Source organism: Lytechinus pictus, chromosome 2 (assembly GCF_037042905.1).
Source record: "Lytechinus pictus isolate F3 Inbred chromosome 2, Lp3.0, whole genome shotgun sequence".
In the NCBI taxonomy this organism is placed as follows: domain Eukaryota; kingdom Metazoa; phylum Echinodermata; class Echinoidea; order Temnopleuroida; family Toxopneustidae; genus Lytechinus; species Lytechinus pictus.
Window position 1 is genome coordinate 28,169,363 of NC_087246.1, and position 22,026 is coordinate 28,191,388.

General features: G+C 33.9%; 1 protein-coding gene across 5 annotated transcripts in view; it reads left to right on the forward strand.

Annotated features, from left to right (window-relative positions):
- LOC129282042 (myosin heavy chain, non-muscle-like) overlaps positions 1-21,521 on the forward strand; it is a 39,054-nt gene extending 17,533 nt beyond the window's left edge. For all 5 annotated transcript variants that reach the window (XM_064114777.1, XM_064114794.1, XM_064114769.1 and 2 more), the window contains exons 3-11: positions 1,237-1,365; positions 3,047-3,190; positions 3,870-3,959; positions 5,754-5,873; positions 6,563-6,677; positions 15,571-15,698; positions 17,188-17,342; positions 18,451-18,574; positions 20,229-21,521. In XM_064114777.1, coding sequence (XP_063970847.1) covers positions 1,237-1,365; positions 3,047-3,190; positions 3,870-3,959; positions 5,754-5,873; positions 6,563-6,677; positions 15,571-15,698; positions 17,188-17,342; positions 18,451-18,574; positions 20,229-20,513 — 1,290 coding nt within the window. In that variant the 3' untranslated portion in view covers positions 20,514-21,521. The remainder of the gene's footprint in view (positions 1-1,236; positions 1,366-3,046; positions 3,191-3,869; positions 3,960-5,753; positions 5,874-6,562; positions 6,678-15,570; positions 15,699-17,187; positions 17,343-18,450; positions 18,575-20,228) is intronic.
- Positions 21,522-22,026: the final 505 nt, after the last annotated feature.

Genomic DNA, 22,026 nt, shown 5'->3' on the forward strand with positions numbered 1-22,026 from the left:
AGAATGGTGTCTTAGTAACAAGGATCAATTTAGCAACCTGTAATAAAGTGAGCATTTATTAGGAAATGCTGTCTCATAAAGTGTAATAAATCAAGTGTAATCAATTCATGAAATCTGCATAAAACATGGTTTCAAACCACCTATGTGAATTCGGGCCATAATGTTTGCAGTAAAATTTTCTTTTTGAACTGAAAATTAATATATGATTGATGTAGGGCCTGACCATATGGAATCAGATTTCAACCCCCACCCCAAAAAAAAAGTCTCCCACAGCTAGGCTGATTAACAATTCTTTAATATCAAAACAATTTAGCAGTAAATCAGCATGTGTTTTTTTACCAATAAAGTTGTTGAAAATGAATGAATATGGTCTTAGTTAGTAAAATGCGGGGATATGATTTGACAAATTGACATCAAACATGTGTTTTGATTTTAGATGAAATATGAGCTAATTTCTTTGATGAAAGGTAAGCTGATGAGTAGATGGTCTACGTTAATATAAGGTCACTAACTTGCCATAATAGGTCAGCCTATACACTTGGGTTTCATAAAATGTTAAAAATTCATCCAGTTAAGTAGTTGAGGCCTTTAATGCCCTAAAGCTGTTTATGGAATATTTTATGAAGATCTTAACTCCTTATATTATGATTTCTTTAAATCTACGCAGTGATTTTTTTTTTAATTCAAGCTTCAATGGCAAGTGAGAGGATACTTTATAATATTAACATTTTTATTTTACATTATAAATTGGTGAACTTTTGATGCTGTATAAAATTTCTGAATATCCTTTCTTTCTACCAAACCAGGAACATGCTGATATTTGTAGCTGGATGTACGAGCAGTGTTGTTAAAGTGTTTGGCTGGATCACCTGTATCTCTCTAGTGGATTTTAGTTTATGAGGATTATCAAATCTTTTAACAGCTTTCATTTTGTTACCCACTAGCTGGGTTGCATCATATCCATCTCTTTTCAATGTAACATTTTACTGGTTCACTCACCTTGTACAGTTCACTCACATTCGCAATGTTTTTTTTAAACATTTCTCTCCATCTTTAATCTTTATTAATCTTTAATTTCAGATCATGTAGCCAGGGAATGTGCAAAGGCAGTTGTCATCACGGTTCTTCTCTATTTGACGCGTTTCAAGTGATTTCTTTTAATTTGAAGATTTGTCAATCAAAAATACTTCTGTCTATAGTTATTATTCATGAATGTATTTTTTATTTCCTCTGCAGATCTTTTTCCGTCCAGGAGCTCTGGTTCAGCTAGAAGACAAGAGAGATAGACAATTATCAGATACCATCACCAGGTTTCAAGCTCATTGTAGAGGGTTCCTAGCAAGAGAGAATGTAAAACAACTGAAGGTAAGTTAGAATTGCTTGATTGATTAAGTGATTGATTGATTGAAAATTATCAGATACCATCACCAGGTTTCAAGCTCACTGTAGAGGGTTTCCGGCAAGAGAGAATGTAAAATAACTGAAGGCAAGTTAAGAAAGATTGATTGGTTGGTTGATTGATTAATTGATTGATTGACAGTTATCAGATAATATATCCAAGTTTCTTGCTATTTGTAGAGGGTATCTGGCAGGAGAGAATGCAAAGTAACTGAAGGTAAGTTAGGAGTTGACCTCTTCGGTGTATTCAGATTTAAGCATCACTTAGGATAATTATAGAGGTCACAGCTATATTCCTAGATAAAATCTGGAATCCATGGATTATATAATACTGATGAATCATTCGTAGTAGAGGTTCGTCTGTTTCGTTGCTACTCTATGAATGGCAATTGGCAAAGCATGTATTATTCTGTGGTACATCCCACCTTGCTCTTCGTCATCCTCCATAATTTAAAAATAGACTGTACACTGCATGTATGTTTCTCCCAGAAGGTGGCTTATTTCATCCTTGTAGGAAGTTGTTGAAAAGATCTTAGGATACAGGTTTCTCAAAATTATTCTATGATAATTGCAAGGATTTTTTAAATTCTAAGATTGGTATTATTACTACCTTTAGTCGGTCTAGTAAAATTTGAACAAATGTTGGTAATTTGTACCAAATGTGATCTTGAATTTCAAATTTGATGTTCAGTTCATGAAAATTAGTATTTCCTCAAGGAAATTTTATTCCATATGACCGACTGATCGATGTTGCAGAATTGGATCTACAGTATGTGGTTAGTGATGGGAGAAGTACATGTACATGTAGGAGTATTGTGTATGTGTTATGTATTTATGAGGAATTACATTTGCATAGCAAAGGATTGCATGTTAAAACACTGTTCAAGATACTAGACGATATCTTGTAACTCAGAATAAATATGTATAGTGATTCTCCTGATAACCAGAGATTTAATTACCATGTGTAACTGACTTCCTTCAAGTTTTATTTTTGCAGTACGTGTATACATATAGGTTTACATCAAAAACATATGGTTATCACACTGTTTTATAATATGCTTTTCATGTACATGCTGTCAGACCAGGCCTTCCTAGTGTTTCTATCATAGGGCAAGTCACACTTGTTAGATACACGTGACTGAATAATTTATTCAATTACAGTATGTCTGATGCCCCTGAGTGTTTGATATATATCCAAGAGTGTGTCAGACAATATTCTTCACCTTGCTTTAAAGTGTTATCCAGTTATGGTTAGGTTGTATATTTTTATCCATTGCCTGTAATTGATGGAAATTTTATTTTTTATGTTGAAGGTTGATTTATTGATCTATTGATTAATTCAAAAGGCACGTTTGTCTGAAGTATTATCTAGTTAAATGGTTTGAATATGGTGCCTACATGTATGTGTTTACCCAAGCTCCGAATTTGAATGAAAATATGAATCATGCAATCAAAACATGAATAAAGGACAAAATGGAAATAAAATTTGATTATTAAAGCCTAATGTACTGTACTATTTATTCTGTACCAAAATAGAATATCCAACTTACACCTCAAAGAAAAAAAAAGAGTTATAATACAAAGGCAAACAGGAAGATTTGAAATCAAGCCAAGTTTTAGTGATGGTATTGAATGTTCTTCTTTTCAGGTCCAAAAGCTGGCTTTAACTTGCATCCAAAGAAATGTACGTAAGTTCCTGGCAGTGAAGAATTGGCCGTGGTGGCGTCTTGTGACCAAAGTACTACCCCTCCTTGATGTACACAGAACAGAAGAAGAACTCAAGATGAAAGATGTAAGCTAATACTTGGTGTAGCTGGAAGTTATAGGGTTTGATTGAGGAGAAGGGAAGGAGGGTGGGAAGGAAGGAAGGATGGAGATAGGGATATGGAGTGATTGAGTGAAGGAGGGATATAAAAGGGGAAGAGGATGAAAGAGCAGAATGATGAGAAAGGAAGGTAAGAAGAGAAAGAAAGAAGGAAAAGAAGGAAATCATCCAGGTTTAGAAGGGAGAAGAGGAAGGGAATGAAAAATGGAGGTATTGATGTGGAGAGATCAAGGGAGGAAGGGATGTGAAAGAGCAGAAAGTGAAGAAAGGATAGGAAGAAAGAGGGAAAGGAAGAAAGAAAAAGAGGGAGATAGAAGCAGAGTATAATTGTCTTTGGGAGTGAATTGATGAGGGCAAAAAGGATTGTTGGATGTGGTTTGGGGCTGAGAGAAGAGCAGAGAGTGTATGTCATAAAGAATAGGAAAACGGAAATGGAAGCCAATATACTTGTATTTTAACATAATTTGTAACATTATCAACCCCTCTTTTCAAATTTAGTCTTCCCCTTATTTGTCTTCAAATGTTGTATTTTTCTTTCTCCACCCCATATCATTGTTTCTTACCGACTCCCTTTGTTCTTCTTCCTCTGCATTCTTCATATTTGTTATTCTTTCCTTCCCTCTTCCTCTGTCGATTCTGGTTTTAGTTGGAGTTAGAGCAGCTGAGAGTCAAAGTGGCCAAGATGGAGACAGAAAGGAATACACTCAAACAGAATGTGGACAAGCTAGATTCAAGGGTAAGCTAATATACCAAAGTACCCCATGAAAGTGCATTTATTTCACCCCCCCCCCCGCTTTTTGTGCAATAAATTTGTATTGTGAAAAGATTGAACAGGGACATTTCATGGGTTTTTTCTTTCAAGTCTCGCGCATTTTTAAAGACCAAATTTGCGATGCCTGGGTGTACAGTTCTGAAGTTACACAACGTTTTGTAACTGCGTGTCAGACCCCAAATTGCAAAAAAATGTGATTTTGTGTACAAATCCAATGTTAATTATGTATATAGCCAAAATTCATAAATGTATCATTGTTTTTACGTAAAACTGAATTAAAACTAGTTGATTTCCTGTTATTTATGATTGATATACAGTGCGTATCAAAAAAAAGTTTACACTTAGAAAAAACCCTGTAAAATTATATATTTGTAATATCTTGAAGATTTTTCCACATTTTAACATTGGTACAGATCCATTTAAGCACATGACGATATAACTGTCAAAAAATATTTCCACTTGAGTGAGCACCACTTACTTTTGAAAAGTTAGTGGAAAATGATTTGCGCAGAACTTTGAAATAGTTATGCGAATAAAAGTAGACCTTACTCATGAAGAACACGTAGAATTTAGCTAATAAATTGATTTGAAGATATATTTCACCTTTTATAACTTGTTTCCTTGCCCAAAACACTTCGAAGAGTGCATTGCGACCCACCCCACTCCCCCATACACCGAGGCCATCGTGACGACATTTGCTTTACACTGAGCTGTGATTTACATGAAAGGCGGGCTTAGGCTTAATTTTCATTTTGTTAATCATTCTCAAGCTTGGGAAAAGTGTGGAGAAACAAGTATTAAATGAAAAATGAAATGGAAACCCACTTTAAATGATAAAAACTTAGTGAAAAAATGCTGGAGATGTCTGATATAAACTTTTGTTAAGATTCAGTTATGTCCTCAGATCCAGCTGGCACAAAAAGGGGAAGGTTGTGCTTACTAAGTGTTGAAATTTCAATTTAGGTGGCAAAATTGTTATACAATGCTTGAATGTATCAGTTTTATTTCAATTGACTAAAACTGCAAGGGAAATGTATGAGAAAATGTTTCTCAGGGTAAGTTTGATTTCGCCCTTTCCCCTTGACACAGCGTGAAAACAAGCATTTCTGCGCAAACAGATTTCTGTGAGCTTTGCAAAAATGGACAGTGCTCACTCAAGTGTAACATTCTGTCAAAACTTTTACTTTGATTGGATAGATGAGACCCAAACCCAAGATTATATGTGAAAAAATTACCCACATGTTGTATATTTTCTAATTCCAAGGGCTTTTTCAAAGTGTAAACTTTTTTTGATACGCACTGTAGTATTACTGGCGATTTGTATTGAAGAAGTTAAAAAGCAAAAAGTAAAAAAAAACAAGGAAAATCAGAAGGAAAAAAACAACAACTCACAATTGTCAAGTTTATTGTATCAAATTTCACTTATGGAATCTTAAACTGAGCTATTAAAAATCCATTGTATTCAAGTACAATGATGAAATTAAAATATGTCCATTAGTGTGTTTGAGTCATTGTGTTGGCAAAGATCAAGTTTTCACACATGTCTCGACAATGCATAATTGAGTTAACAACACAAACATGTACCATCAGTTACCAGCTTGTACATGTGTGTTATTGTGAAGACAACAACTTGCTATTAAAACACATACATGTACCTCTCTGCCTGTGATTTATGAAAGTATCCGTATGCTGCTGAATATATACCTGCTTACACAATATTTTGTGCTACCCCATATTTTGTGTTATTCATGAAAACAGGTAACGGAGATGACAGCTGACTTGTCTGAGGAGCACACAGCAGCTAACCACGCCTCGGAGATGCTGGAGGTAGAAACAGCAGAGAGATTACGGCTGGAGAAAGAGCTTAAAGAAATACGGGTGAGATTTTCTCGGGATTTACATACATGCATTTTATGCTATATTCGGGACGAAGAAGAATTGATTCATTCTGGTTTGTATCGAGGGTGTGTCGTTGTGCCCTCATCTACATTTATTATTCTGCATAAATGCACCAAGAACTGGCATGAATTTCATAGTATGTAAAAAAAAATGAAAATGAGGACATCATTAAGTAGGTTTATTGTGCCACATGATTTTGGAAGAAAATGCTTGATTGGTGGGTCAGTGATTAGGGAAGTGCATTCTTAAGTGAGATTGGTTCTATCTCCAAAGTATGATATCATATGTGTCCTTATTTACAGGAGCTAATGACAATTTGTACCCCCCCCATGTGAATTTTTTTCAGATAGCCCTCATAAATAGGCAAAAGATTTGCCGATATATAGTAAATTGCTAGTAAGTTGAAAAAAAAAATTTACATTTCGAAGAATAAAAAGAAACAGAAGTAGGATGAACAATTGTCGCAGAGGTAAAGTAATTGTAAATTTAAGTATTGTTTGGAGAGAAATATTGACTTAAAAATGTCCATGTTGCATTCATTTGCCTTTACATCATACATTTGTTACATGAGTAGATGTAATCATCAATCATACTCTTAAATACAATCATGTGATAGTGTAAATATTTGATTAGCTTGTGAAATGATTGTATGATTTATTTCCCTGTAGTCCAATTACAATGCTCTCCAAAGGAAATCAGAGAAAATGGAGATGGAATTGATGGAACATCGTATGGTCAGGTCATCTATTATTGAAGCAGACATGAGCAGTGATGATGAAGCTGGTATGTATTTTGATATTTATTTCTTTGCATTTCTCTGTCTTCGAAAACATGTGTAGTCTTCAAGGATTCCCTTTTCCCCTTGTAATTCCCCTCTCTTTCCTCTTCCTCTTTCTTCATTAGTTCATTCCTTAATTTTTATATTGTTCAGTTTTAGGAGCAATGCATCATTCCTTTGCAAGTTGATGCTATGTATATTATTATTGTTGTTGTTGCTATTATTATTGTTGCTTATTATTACTTATTGTTACTAATTACTTATATTGCGCTTTCCCCATAAAGCCCAAAAGCACCTACAATTAAATAATTTAAAAGAATTATATCATTTTAAAACTGCAAACTATGAAAGAGATGGGTTTTTAATGCCTTTCTGAAATTTGCTGGTGATGGAGACTGTCTTATTATAAGTGGCAAATCATTCCAGTATTTTGAAGCTGACACATTGTAGGGATAGATTTATTGAAATTTATTATTAAATGCTATGTAGGTGTTTCTAGAAAAGTTAATATTTTGTACTAATTCGTTACTTAGTAGACAGTCCAGTACATCCCTACCAAAAGCATTTTCTGACCAAAACAAGGGTGTTTCACGAAGTACATGAAGATATTCAAATGAGCAGCCCTGCCCATACATTTTCTTGTATAATTTTTATCGTGATTATGGAAATATATTATTATAGGGGAGAGGAAGAGAATTTACCATTTATCATTTAACTTTTATGGAGATAACACTTATATTAGTAGAGCGGATTAGCTCCAAAAATCACAACAATTGTGCAAATTTTGACTAAAGCATAAAACTTTCACAAGTATTAGTATATGCCATAAGATTTATTTTAAAGATGGGAGGTAAAGTTATTAATGCCATTTTCGGCCGTTGCCATGGCAACGGATTAATTTCTCCAAAACAACATACATTCCCATATAAATGATAAATAAACATGATATAGATGACCAAAATGATAATTTTCAGGCTCCCGATTGAAAACATATGAAATTTAGAAATATTCAAGATCTTTAAGATAGTTCCAATTGGTCCGTTGCCATGGCAACGGCTTGTTTTTCGCCAGAAAAATAAAAATTTTGATAAAAAAAAGTTGTAGAATATGATATATCTTTAATTTCCCCTAATTTTACAGTGCTTAACAAAGATATTTTGGTGGCTAAATGTGTAAATTACATCTCAAGCCATTGCCATGGCAACCAAATAACATCTAATTTACAAAAATAACATGGTTGTTAAGACAATGGATAGGTGGAAAATACAATTGGAATTGACTTAATCTGTATGCTTAAGTTTTGACCCCCTCATTTGAACAAAAAATACAAAATTGTTCTGCAGGAGTTCTTTATAAAGATAAAATATTATGTTGCTTTGGAAATGCTTGAATTGAATTTAAAAAGGAACAATTTTACAAAGGGCCCGTTGCCATGGCAACAGCTTATTTCCCTCTAGAAAGGTAAAAATATTGATAAAAATGTAGAATACATGTACGGTATGATCATCATTCCATTTCCCCTAATTTCAAGGTACTAATCGAGATATGTTTGTGACTAAATTTATAATTATAACATCTTAAGCCATTGCCATGGCAACCAAATAACATCTAATTTTTTAAAAAAGTGGATGATAAGGTTAAAAACAGGTGAAAACTTAATGTGCATTCGTAAGGTCTGACCTACTCAACTAATTTAGGGGAAAATGATACAGTCAGTGTTGTGCATGAACTAATTAAAATAATAAACATTGATGTTGCCTTGGTAATACTTGAATTCAACAATAAATATCAATGTTCCAAATGGCCTGTTGCCATAGCAACGGATCATTTACCCAAGAACACTAGCAGTTTTGATTTTTTTAAAGGACTGTATAATCTGATTTTTCTTTCATTTCCCTTAACTTTAGGGTAAGAATAGATATGTTTGCTGTTAACATGCAAATAACATATAAATCCATTGTCATGGCAACCAAGTAACATCTAATTTGAAAAAAAATATAACATGGTTGACATGATAATGGACAGGTGGAAAATGCAATTTATAACAATTAACTCAAGGTTTGACCCAGTCATTTAATTTTGAACAAAGATTACAATGTTTCGCATTAGTTCATTAGAATGATGAAATTTGAGGTTGCCTTGGTAATGCTTGAAGTTAATGATAAATATCAATGTTGCAAATGGGCCGTTGCCATGGCAACGACTCTTTTTTCCCAAGAAAAGCACCAAATTTGATCGAAAAACAGTTTAAAATCTGCATTTTGTCATAAATTTCCCCTAATTTTGGGATGCAAAGCTTAGATATGTTTGCTGTTAATGTACAAATAACTTCAGCCATTGCCATGACAACCAAATAACATCTAATTTCAGTGGCTTAATTTGGTTTCTATGTTTTAAGGGTGAAGTAGTACATTGGGACTAGTTACAAGGACAGCCAGTGGTCTGACGTGTCCAAAACCCTAAGACGGCTTCCAAAAATGGAGTTTGAAATGGCTGTTGATATATAAATGGACATATAGGTCATTTCCTATCAATCTGAGATATATGATTTTGGTGTCTAGACCATGGTTTCAATGGTCAAATAATACACTATCACAAGTTGAATGGACAGTCAGTTGTCCATTATATAAACAAATCCAAGATGGCTTCCAAAAATGGAGTCTAAAATTGCTGTTGCTGCATTAAAAAAGTAGTTTGTTTGATATCCTGGAATATGTTTATGTCATGGTTAAATGGGTCAAATAATACATTAGGACAAGTAACAAGGACAGTCAGTGGTCAAGTTTGTCCAAAAATCCAAGGTGGCTTCCAAAAATGGAATAGCTCCTGTTACTAACAAATGGACATATTTCGTGTAATATATGTCAGTAAATACATCATGTACATTTGAACAAGTTACAAGGACAGTCCGTAATCCAGTGTGTCTAAACATCCAAGATGGCTTCCGACAATTGGAGTCTAATCGGAGTCTGTTACTTAAAAATTGACATAGTTCATTTAAAATCCACCAAGAAAAAATTATTTTGGTGTTCACACTTTGGTTTCAAGGTTTTAAATATATGTTTAGACTGGTTACAATAATATCCAGTTGTCCATTTTTTCCTAAAAATCCAAGAGGATTTTCAAAATGGCATCTAAAATGACTTATATCACTCAGAAATTATCTGAGTTCATACAACATCAACAGGTGAGAAACATTTTTGGTGTCTACACTGTGGTATGAAGGGTCCACTATTACATTAGGACAAGTAACAAGGATGGTTAGTTATCAATTTTGTCCAAAATCCAAGGTAGATTCTAAAATTACATCAATGGGTGCTGTTGCCAAGTCTTACCTGCTTGCATTTTGAATGTAGGCAACAAAATTATTTCTCACAAGTGGATATTACATCCACTTCAAAGTAACAGTTGTCATTTTAGAACCCATTTATGGAAGCCATCTTGGATTTTCAGGCAAAATGGACAATTGTAACCAGTCCCAAAGTATAATTTGATGATTGAAACCCTAGTGTAGACACCAAAATAATATCACCAGGTGTATTTTTGATGTACTATGTCCATTTTTTAGTAACATTATAACCCCCATTTTTCAAGCCATCTTTGAATTTTTTGACACAATAATGACACCTGACTGTCCTTTCAACTTGACCAAATGTACAGTATTACTTGACCCTTTAAATACTAGTGTAGACACCAAAATCATATCCCCAATGTATATTATTAATGAACTATATTATGTCCATATTGAAGTACCAACAGTCAATTTAGACCCCATTTTGGAGGCCATCTTGGATTTTTTAACATACCAGTCCACTGACTGTCCTCGTAACTTGTTCTAATGCATTAAACCATGGTTTTATGATTATGGTTTAGACATCAAAATCATATTCCCCAGACAGATATTGAACAAACTATGTCCTAATTTATTATTTGACTCTTGAAAATATGGTTTAGACACCAGAATCACATCTGACAGGCGGATATAGAATGAGCTCTGCCAATTTTTAAGTAACAACAGTCAATTTTAGACCCCATTTTGTAAGCCATCTTGCGTTTTTTAACATACCAAACCACCGACTGTCCTTGTAACTTGTCCTAATGCATTACTTGACCCTTTAAAATATGGTTTAGACACCAAAATCATATTCCCCAGACAGATATTGAACAAACTATGTTTATTTGTAAGCAACATTAGACATTGTTTTATATCTTTTTTGGAAGCCATCTTGGAATTTTAGACATACAAGACCACCGACTGTCCGTGTAGCTTGTCCTAATGTATTATTCGCCTTTGAAATCATAGTTTAGACACCAAAATCATATCTCACAGGTGAATATAAAATGAGCTATTCCACTTTTAAGTATCAGCAGCCATTTTATAATTATTTTTGGAAGCCAAATTGGATTTTCGGACATACTTGACTGTCGTTGTAACTTGTCCTAATATTATTAGACTCTTGAAACCAATGATTTAAAGTCAAAATCACTTCCCCTAGGCCAATATGAAATGAGCTACGTCCGCTTTAGGTATCAGCAACCATTTTAGATTCAATTTTTTGAAGCCAACTTATGTTTTTGGACATTGCAGACCACTGGCTGTCCCTGTAACTTGGCCCTATGTACTATTGATCCTTAATAACCAATGAATAATAAACAAATTAAAGCCATTTTATCAAGTAATGAATGAGTTGTGGATTTTTAGCCTACGGCAGCCAGTGAGGGTACCATCTTGGATTTTCCTGTTACCCTGGAGTACTTAATTTTTCTTTTCAACCTTTCAACCAGTAAGGGTATTTTTAAAAATTTTAATATTTTAATAAGTCTTCTTATCATGTAAAATTAGCAGTGAATAGATTATACTTCATGTTGATTAGATTCATAATTATGTTAATTCAAAAATTATCACAGTATTTCAAAATCTTCTTCGTCAAAATCTGTAGTGTAATTTTGAGGGGTCCAGAAATGATGTATTGAGTAAATTTATTTTTAAAAGTTGTCAGCTAGCCCAGCGAAAGAGTAAAACTTTCGAAATTTTTTATTTTTTTTACAAAAATAAAATTTTGTAAAAGATTTTGGATATAGTATTCGTAAAATAATCATATTTTATCCATCTCTCTTTCAGGTTCTCTTTATTTTTTTCTTAGTAATGATTTTTTTTGGGGGAGTAGGGTTGCAGAATTTCCGGGAATTTTCTTGATGGAATCTTTTCATGGGAATAAACGGGAAATTGGTGGGAATTTTTTGAATTTTCGGCAATTTTCAAGAAATGATGGGAATTTTCAAAAATTAAAAATTTTCTGATATATGCAGAAATTAAAATGCGAAATCATAAGAAATCATGCATAACACTTAATGTGATTTTAAAATTAAAAGAGTAGGTCAAACCTTACGCATATTAAGTTAATTTTATTGTATTTTCCACCTGTCCATTATCTTGTCAGCCATGTTATTTTTTGGTAAATTAAATGTTATTTTATTGCCATGGTAATGCCTTAAGATGTTATTTATACATTAAAGAACAGAGATGTACGTGTATGTTTGGCACCCTAAATTTAGTAGAATTGAATGAAAAATAAGATTCTACAAGGTATTTTTTATCAAAGATGGTATTTTAGGGGGAATAAAATGACCCGTTGCCATGGGAACAGAATACACATTTGTAAACATTGATATCAATAAATTCAAGCATATTAAGTTAATTTTATTGTATTTTCCACCTGTCCATTATCTTGTCAGCCATGTTATTTTTTGGGTAAATTATATGTTATTTTATTGCCATGGTAATGCCTTAAGATGTTATTTATACATTAACCAACAGAGATGTACGTGTATGTTTGGCACCCTAAACTTAGTAGAATTGAATGAAAAATAAGATTCTACAAGGTATTTTTTATCAAAGATGGTATTTTAGGGGGAATAAAATGACCCGTTGCCATGGAAACAGAACACACATTTGTAAACATTGATATCAATAAATTCAAGCATTACCAAGGCAACATCAGTTTTTATCATGCTAATGAACTCATGCGGAACACTTACTGTATTTTTTGTTCAAAACTTAATGACTGGTCAAAGTCAAACCTTATGTAGATTAAGTAAATATTTACTTTACATTCCACCTGTCCATTATCATTACAACTGTGTTAGTTTGTTTTAAAAATTATATCTTAATTGGTTGCCATGGCAATGGCTGAGGATATTATTTATTTATTAACAGCAAGCATATTTATGCTTAGCTCCCTAAAATTGGGGCAAATGAAATAAAAATCAGATTTTACAATTTTTTTGTTTATCAAACATGATACTTTTCTGGGGGGAATGAGCTGTTGCCATGGCAACGGGACATTTGAAACACTAATATTTATCATTAAATTCAAGTATTACCGAGGCAACATAATTTTATTATTCTGATGAACTCATACAGAACTCTTACTGAAATTTTTGTTCGAAATTAAATGACCGGCCAAACCTTTCGCATATTGAGTTATTTGTATTTGTATTTTCCACCTGTCCAAAATCTTGTCATCCAAATCATTATTTTTTAGTATTAGATATTATCTGGTTGCCATGGCAATAGCTTCAGATGTTATTTATACATTTTGCATCAAACATATCGATGTTTAGCACACAAAGATTAGGGGAAATGCAAGAAAAATCAGATTCTACAGTCCCTTTTTTAATCAAAACTGATACTAAATGATCTGTCGCTATGGCAACAGGCCATTTTGAATATTGATATTTATTGTTGAATTCAAGTATTACCAAGGCAACATCAATGTTTATCATTCTAATTTAGTTCATGCAGAACACTGACTGTATTATTTTCCCCTAAATTAATTGAGTAGGTCAGACCTTACGAATGCACATTAAGTTAATATTCATTGTATCTTTCACCTGTTTTTAACCTTATCATCCACTTTTTTAAAAAATTAGATGTTATTTGGTTTCCATGGCAATGGCTTAAGATGTTATATTTATAAAATTTAGTCACAAACATATCTCGATTAGTACCTTGAAATTAGGGAAAATGGAATGATGATCTTACTGTACATGTATTTTACATTTTTATCAATATTTTTACTTTTCTAGAGGAAAATAAGATGTTGCCATGGCAACGGGTCCTTTGCAAAATTGTTTATTTTTAAATTTAATTCAAGCTTTACCAAGGTAACACTAATTTTTATCTTTATAAAGAACTCCTGCAGAACACTTTCTGTATTTTTTGTTCAAATGAGGGGGTCAAATCTTAAGCATACAGATTAAGTTAATTCCACTTGTATTTTCCACCTGTCCATTGTCTTGTCAAACATGTTATTTTTGTAAATTAGATGTTATTTGGTTGCCATGGCAATGGCTTGAGATGTAATTTACACATTTAGCAACCAAAATATCTTCGATAAGCACTGTAAAGTTAGGGGAAATTTAAGATAAATCATATTCTACAACGTTTTTTTAATCAAAATTTTTACTTTTCTGGGGAAAACAAGCCGTTGCCATGGCAACGGACCAATTGGAACTTTCTTGATGATCTTGAATATTTCTAAATTTCATATGTATTCAATTGGGAGCCTGAAAATTATCATTTTGGTCATCTATATCATGTTTATTTACCATTTACATGGGAGTGCATGTTATTTTGGAGAAATTAATCCGTTGCCATGGCAACGGCCGAAAATGGCATTTATAAATTTACCTCCCATCTTTAAAATAAATCTTACGGCATATACTAATACTTGTGAAAGTTTCATGCTTTAGTCATAATTTGCACAATTGTTCGGCTAATCCGCTCTACTATATCCTTCTCATATGATATAATTATATCATTCTCATGATAATTGTCATCTCCACGATGGTTGTGTGGTACACAATTCATTTTAACACGACATGTCAGTGTATTATGATACCTGATGTATGCACATGCACATTTAGGTAGCTAACATTCATATTGAAGCAAAGACATCAGTTTGGAATAGAACGAAAACATCTGTATGAACCTGCGGATTAGTACTTTCAGGGTTAAGATGAATTATTTATGAGGTGAATAATTATGCCTTAATCCATTATTTGAGATGAAAGTAATGGATTTTGCATCTTGCGCCAATGGGGAAAAAGATACTACGAGATGACTCTACCAGACTTTCCTTGGAAAAAATATGATGGAAAATAATATGTGAAATGCATTATATGGGTTGGTGTAGATGTATGTTACAGGTGTATTGCGTGTACTGTGCTTAACATTAGAGTCACTGTGTCAAGTGTGTGATAGGAGAGCTTGCCAAACATAAAACCTTGGATTTCTTGAAGGATAAGCTGTCATATAGGATTTTGGTTACACTGACACTCTGCAAAGGAATGTTGACATTTTTGTCATTCCCCATCATGTTTTGATGAATTTGGATGATATATTTTATTTTTGAATTCCGGTAAAGAATTGATGAAGAATGGAGCTGTGTGGAAGACAGACGTACTGCCAGACGTACTGTCGGTTCCGTGTGAACTGTAAGGACTCTGTTTATTTTGAACCAGCCACGTTTGCGTGTTGAAAGATGGCATTGAAAAGCGTCAGTTTGACAATGCATATATGAATGAATAGTTTAGATTTATTATCTACATGTAAATCTTTTCTTTCTCTCATAAATTTTAATCTTTGATTGCTTCATCTATATGTATACATATTTATCAGATGGTCCTAATTTTGTTTGGGGTTTAATTTACATTTAATGTCATAGTAATGAAAATAATGGAATATAATGTTTTCAACGATTATATTTACAACTGTGTCTTTATAGGTGTTTTTTTTTTAATCAGCCGATGCCGATGATTTTATTTGGGGAGACCAGCAACTTTGGTTGGGTTGGTTTAACTTAATACTAAATGATATTTATGTTTCGTTTGCAGACTCGATGTATAGACTGAAATACATGCAGCTGAGGAAGGAGATGGAACTGGGTAAAAAACGACTTCAGCAGGACCACGAAGAAGAATTGGAGAAACTCATCTCCAACAGGAAATCAGTTGAAAAAAAGGTAATATAAATATACATATTACATTATGGGTTCAACAAATTTTCATTTAACATTTTTGTATTGATATTCTCATAATGGAAAACATGCTGGAAGGATGTAAAAGCTTAGCTAAAAAAGAACCCCCAAAAAATAGTGATGAAAGAAAAATTTCAACAAAGAAGAAAAGAAGAAGTGTGATAATTCATTATCTGAAGGCCATCTATGCAAAATTTATTTCATTAGAAATTCAACAAAAGACTCATGCACAGCCTATAAGTTCATTACCATATTATGTTAATGAGGGTGCCTGGGCAAAAAGTATCTTATGACCATATATGGTCAATGCGACAGTGCACCACTGCTGCGATCTTGCATCTAGCCATGCCTCTTGAAATGTACATTTATTGATTGCATCTTGTACTTTCTAATTGAAATGTAACTTTCATCCTGTAATCTACAAATCCAGAATGCTAACAATGAAGTAATGTACATGGATATGTAGATGACATGCAGGTGTATCTACCAATGTAGATTTCAGTACCTAAAAGTAGGTTACATGTTCAAATAAGGGAAAAAATTAATTTGAGCAGTAACTGCCTGCATGCTAGATTAATTATTATACAAATAATGAATGTTTATGAGTGCAATGGACAGAATACTTCATGAGGTGAAAGATGAAATGATCCATTCAACGAGGCGTAGCCAAGTTGAATGGATCATTATTTCATCTCTCACCGAATGAAGTATTCTGTCCATTGCACGAATGAAAATACATTCATTATTTGGTTTATATGACACCTAAAAAATGTTGTTGTTTTTTCATATGAAATTCATGAAATTTCGATGCAAAACATGGTCATGCAGTGCAAGTTCGGTCTGTTGATTGTTACGTCATTACAACATGCGCACTGATGGTGCATGAGCTGCAGTCTCGGTGTGCGAGTGCAATGGACAAAATCGTATGAATCCAAAATTGCACGATGAATGGATCCAAAATTGCACGGTTGATAACATCATTGCAAAATGGGCTGAATGAACGATATCAAACAACCAATCAAATCACAAGGATCTATCTAGGTGTCATATAATGAATAATGTAAAGAAAACATAGGATTAAGCACAAAAAAATATAGAAAGTAATGAAACAAAGAATTCTTTGTTTCATATTTTACTTTCAAATACATACAAATACAACCAAACTTTCAGTATTCAATTCAGTTCAATTCAATTAATTCTTTTTTTGTCCATGATAGCCCATGTGGTCACACATAATAAGAATACATAATATAACATGAAGGTATATACATGTACATATCATTAAAAGTGCTGAAATAATACACTTCGAAGGGCAATACTTAGTTTACTTAACTACAATTAATTGCACTAATATAAAACTAGATGAATGCCGTAATGACATGTTAAAAAAGGGCAATTGGTTAATTCAAATTTTTGAGTATTCATTATCTTCTTCTCTTCCTCTCTTATTTTCCTATTTTCTCATTTTCCGCAGTTTTTAGAGGCATCAGAGGAGGCCGAGGAGTACAAACGCCAGCTGAACAACTTCAAGAGACGATCTCAGAAGTTGGCTGAAGAATCTCAGGATATGAAATTACACCTTGAATCACAACAGACCAGGAACTCAGACCTGGAAAAGAAACAGAGAAAGTAAGTCATTTACAATGTAGAAAAAAGAGAGATTTTGCTCATGGAGCACTGCAAGAAATATGCATTCAGTTGCATTCAGTGGCGCGTCGTGGCCCAGTGGATTAGTCTCCGGACTTTGAAAGAGAGGGTCGTGGGTTCAAATCCCAGCCATTGCGTAGTTTCCTTCAGTAAGGAATTCATCCACAGTGTGCTGCACTCGACCCAGGTGAGGTAAATGGGTAATGGCAGGAAGTAATTCAAAAAGCTGTGTGCACCTGAATAGGTAGCCTAGCTTAGCCGGGGTAATAATAATAGCAGGGCCCGCTGGGAGAACAGTTTTCGGAACTGAAGTGGCTACCCTGGGTAGATATACCGTTATTATTATTATTATTATTATCATGCAAAAGTACCAAAATTAGGTTTAAAGAGGCATGCTGCAGTAATCAAATAAAAGGTATCAAAATGACATTAATTTGCTTCATTGACCATGGGCCCTTTTCATAACCTTGTTACGATAACAAATTGGCAATAACAGTTTATAGCTACTGAAATCATTCTATTTAATAATGAACTTGTTACAGAAATTGTGCATTTGTTATTATAACAATTCTTTATGAAATGGGACCCATAACTTCATTCTTGAATGAAAATTATTCCTAATGTTAATCAAATCAAAGGTTAGTCCTTTGTCTGTGATATGTTCCATTCCATATAGAACCGAAACAAAATTTTAGAATACAATTTTGTAAAACATGGACTCATTATACCAAGGGAGTTGGAATATATTTTGCATGCAACTGTATCTAAGTGTGCCGAGATGAACAGCGCTAACTGATGCGGAGCCTTTATGTGCATCAACATCCTTGTCATAAAAATAACACCACATAAATATTTATACACACAGCTACACAGACAGAGAGAGAGAAAAAAAAATATCTTGGACAAATGGCAGCAGGGTGACTGTGTGCAACCAATCATGTAGCTACGGTAATCATTTGACGAGGATCTTGGAGCAAGTCGTCTGAATTATTAATGAATTTTTGTTTTTGAATAATGAATAATCATTATTGTGGGTATCTTTGGTCTACATGGCCTCATTATTCACATTTTATTCATTTTATTATTGCAGGTTTGATGCTGAATTAGCCAAAGTTCATCAAGATCTACAGCATGAGAAGACGGCCAAGGATAGGCTCCAGAGAGAGAAAGGAAAACTTGAAGGAGAGAATTACATCGTTTCACAACAACTCGAGGTAAGTCCATTTTTCTCATCAGGGCACAGTCTTAAGGCCTGGTCCCACTGTCCAAAGGACACAAATCGTATTCATAACGGATACAGTGGACAAGCAAAATTTTGGGGTGGCTCCATCAGATTTCATCCGCTCCAGACAAAATTGGCGAACGATGAAATCATAGTGGACGGGTATAGAGCGTATGAAACATGTATGCAAAGAGTTACATGGATACATAACGTTTTTTTGCAATGGATGGCAAGATTCTTTTCCGTTTTACATCCTCTCTGCATTCATAAGTGCAGTGGGACCAGGCCTATAAAGAGATGGATTTCAATGTATTTGTTATGGAAATCCACCAATGTCATACTGTATAAACTGAAATGTTAGCTATTGTTTTCATGAGCCTAAGGCTTCTATTTGCTACTGTAAAGTAGTGTGCACATGTCATAGAATAACCTGATATGATTTTGAGAGCTTCTTCCCCTACTGCTCCATCCCTCAGATAGGACGTTAAATTGAGGCCCCTTGTAGAGGAGAATCACAACCTTTACATGCTAAGAATATTTATATGAGGTGTGATGCCCCCCCCAAAAAATGAATAATGATAATAATAGGCATTTATATAGCGCCATCTATCTAGAAATATTATATTCCGAGGTGCGATGTTATTATTATTACCCCAGCTTTAGCTCAAGCTGCCTTCCAACGAATTATGATAATAGCATGCATTTGTCCTTTATAAAATCAATAAAATTTCTACCATTACTCAATAAACCCTCTATAATGACAGAATTGAATGATAAGAATCACCTTGTTTCTGACAAAATATTTTATGAGAATGCTTTTCATCATCCAAGCATGTTATTGAATTGTGAAAACCTTGCCCCGGGTTTAGTCAGGCATTACACCTATTGTGATCAGGAGCACATGGCCTGGCATGACCTAGTATTCTCACCCATTCCACTCTTTGCTGTCATTCACAATTAACCTCCAAATCTTTCAATATAAATGCCCCTAAGGGTAAGAAAGGCACGTCGGTCCTGCTTTTCATTTATCCCCCTAAATGGCAAAGGCTAGAATGGAATTTGGTTGTTTTTGGCACTGTTTTTGCCGTGTTATCAGGAAGGGAATTACGTTATGGTTTCAAGATCATATTTTTTGAGAAATTAATTTCCCCCCAAATTGAACAAAAAATTGATGAAGTAAAAGCAGGAGAGAGTGTGAGCAGACAAACACACATGTTGTTTTAATCTAGTGTGAGATTAAGATTGTAAAACTCAGTTCTATTCAATTTGGTTACATTATTGTTAAACTTAATAGTTCTGGGGTATTCTCAGTCTCGTCAGTCTCAGGGGTTTGAACATCTCAGCCACAGATCACGTATTGTGACCAAAATTTGTATAATTGTAGAAAATTACATAAGCCCATCAAACTTGCAGAGTTCTTGGAAACTTTCCATTTATTTGCCAACTGTTACGAGGCAGTCCTGATTTTTGGTGAAGAGAGAGCTGCTTTTAATTTAGTGTCCTCATTTATGCATAAGAACTCTGCAATGATCATATGTTTCAGACTCTGTATTCCAGTTATAGTCTTGGGTTTTAGGGCAGCTTAGTATGTGCTCTATAAATGCAGTGTTATTGAGAACAATACATGTATTTATTTGTCATTCTAGGATCTGAAGTTAGATATGAAAGTGAAGGAGGAGAAGATAGATGTGCTGAAGAGTGAAATGGATGATCTCTCGTCTCACGGGAGCATGGAAGTCATGGAGGTGACTGGTCTCAAGAGAGCCAAGAGAGACCTGGAGACTAAGCTCCAGGACCAGGAGGAGGAGCTAGATGATCAAGCTGGACAGATCCAACAGTTAGAACAGGTAAGGACATTGCAAATTAGACCAAACATGGACTCAGCCCATGTGGTATTGAAATATCTGAGAATTAGACCAACTGTTGGTTGACCAAGTGAATATTAACTGGACATGGACCCTGATTAACTGTTTAATCCAAAAGTGAGTCTAGATAGAAGCCCAGCTCAAGTTCCAGTTTGCGGTGTAGGGAAGCTACAATACACCGTTCGCTTCCAGTTATCTGAAAATATAGCTGGTTTTTACGAACCAGGGTCTTGTGTCAGGGTCCTCTAGGAGAGAATGTTGTACAGTCAATCTTAGCCCAGATTCATTAACCAATTGCCCTCTGGACTCGGCTGGTCGCTGCACAAAGCCTATGGGAGTTACAGAATTCAGTAGTCGGTTGGTTACCCCACACATGCTTTAGACCACCTACCTCTATCTGTATAGGCCAAATTTTTTTCCTGCTTGGAATATTGCTTCTGCATGGATTCCACTTCTCAGTCTGATTGTTTACTATGAAAATTGTATTGATGTGACTGAACTAAAACAATTCTATTGGTTGTCTAAAACATATTTGTGTCTTGTGTGAATTGTCAATTTTATATTGTTAAGATAAGATAAGATAAGATATTTATTCGTCTTTCTTTCTGCACATACATTTTATCTTACAAGTATGATTTCACATTCTACAAATGAAAAAAAATCAATTAACCATAAATCATTGTTACAGTAGAAAAAAAGAAACATAGCAACTAACTAAACGTATTGAGAGAAAGACAAGGAGAACCCCTGAAAAAGCAAGGCTTGTAAGGCTAGGGTCTCCTTTGTTTCAAGTACATGACTGAATAGTATTCAGTGTTGACATCTAATATCTTTAAAAATACAAAAGAAACAAAAAAAAATGCAACAATTAAACAAAAAAGACAAACTGAAACTAATCAATGACAAAAAACACACACTAATAGAATACATTGCTTGAATGTACAGTTATGAAGTCTAATAAACTAACAACAATATGATATAATTAAGTGATATATGATGGAAGAGGAAATAAGTATGGATAACATGGCATGAAAAAAAGAGGATGATCGTATGTATAAATAATAATAGTAAAGTAAAAAAACAAAACATGACAAAGGTAAAAGAAACACAAGAAAAGAATACAAAAGGAAAAAAAAACATGGGCTGACCCTCTGCAGAAGAATCCAGTTAGACAAGATACAAGATAAATATATATTGATATATCATAACATTCTCCAGTCTTATATACAATTTTATAGGCTCCAAAATTAAAAATAACATAGTATATAAAAGCATATCTTAACCTAGAACAACTCACAAATAACAATTAAGAAGATAACCTTTAAGTACACGCTGAAAAGTATAAATGCTTACCGATTTTTTTATATTTGAATTGAGAGAGTTCCAGAACCTGGGTCCTGTATTTACAACTGTCCTAAAAGCAAAACTTGTATGTAACTTGGGTAAGTGGAATGCAGAAGCATTTCGTGTATAATAGTTATGTATGTCACTATTTTTCATGAACATTGTGACCAGAGCTGGTGGCATGATGCCTGCATTGTATGCATACATTAGAGTACCAAGTTGAAAATCATAGATA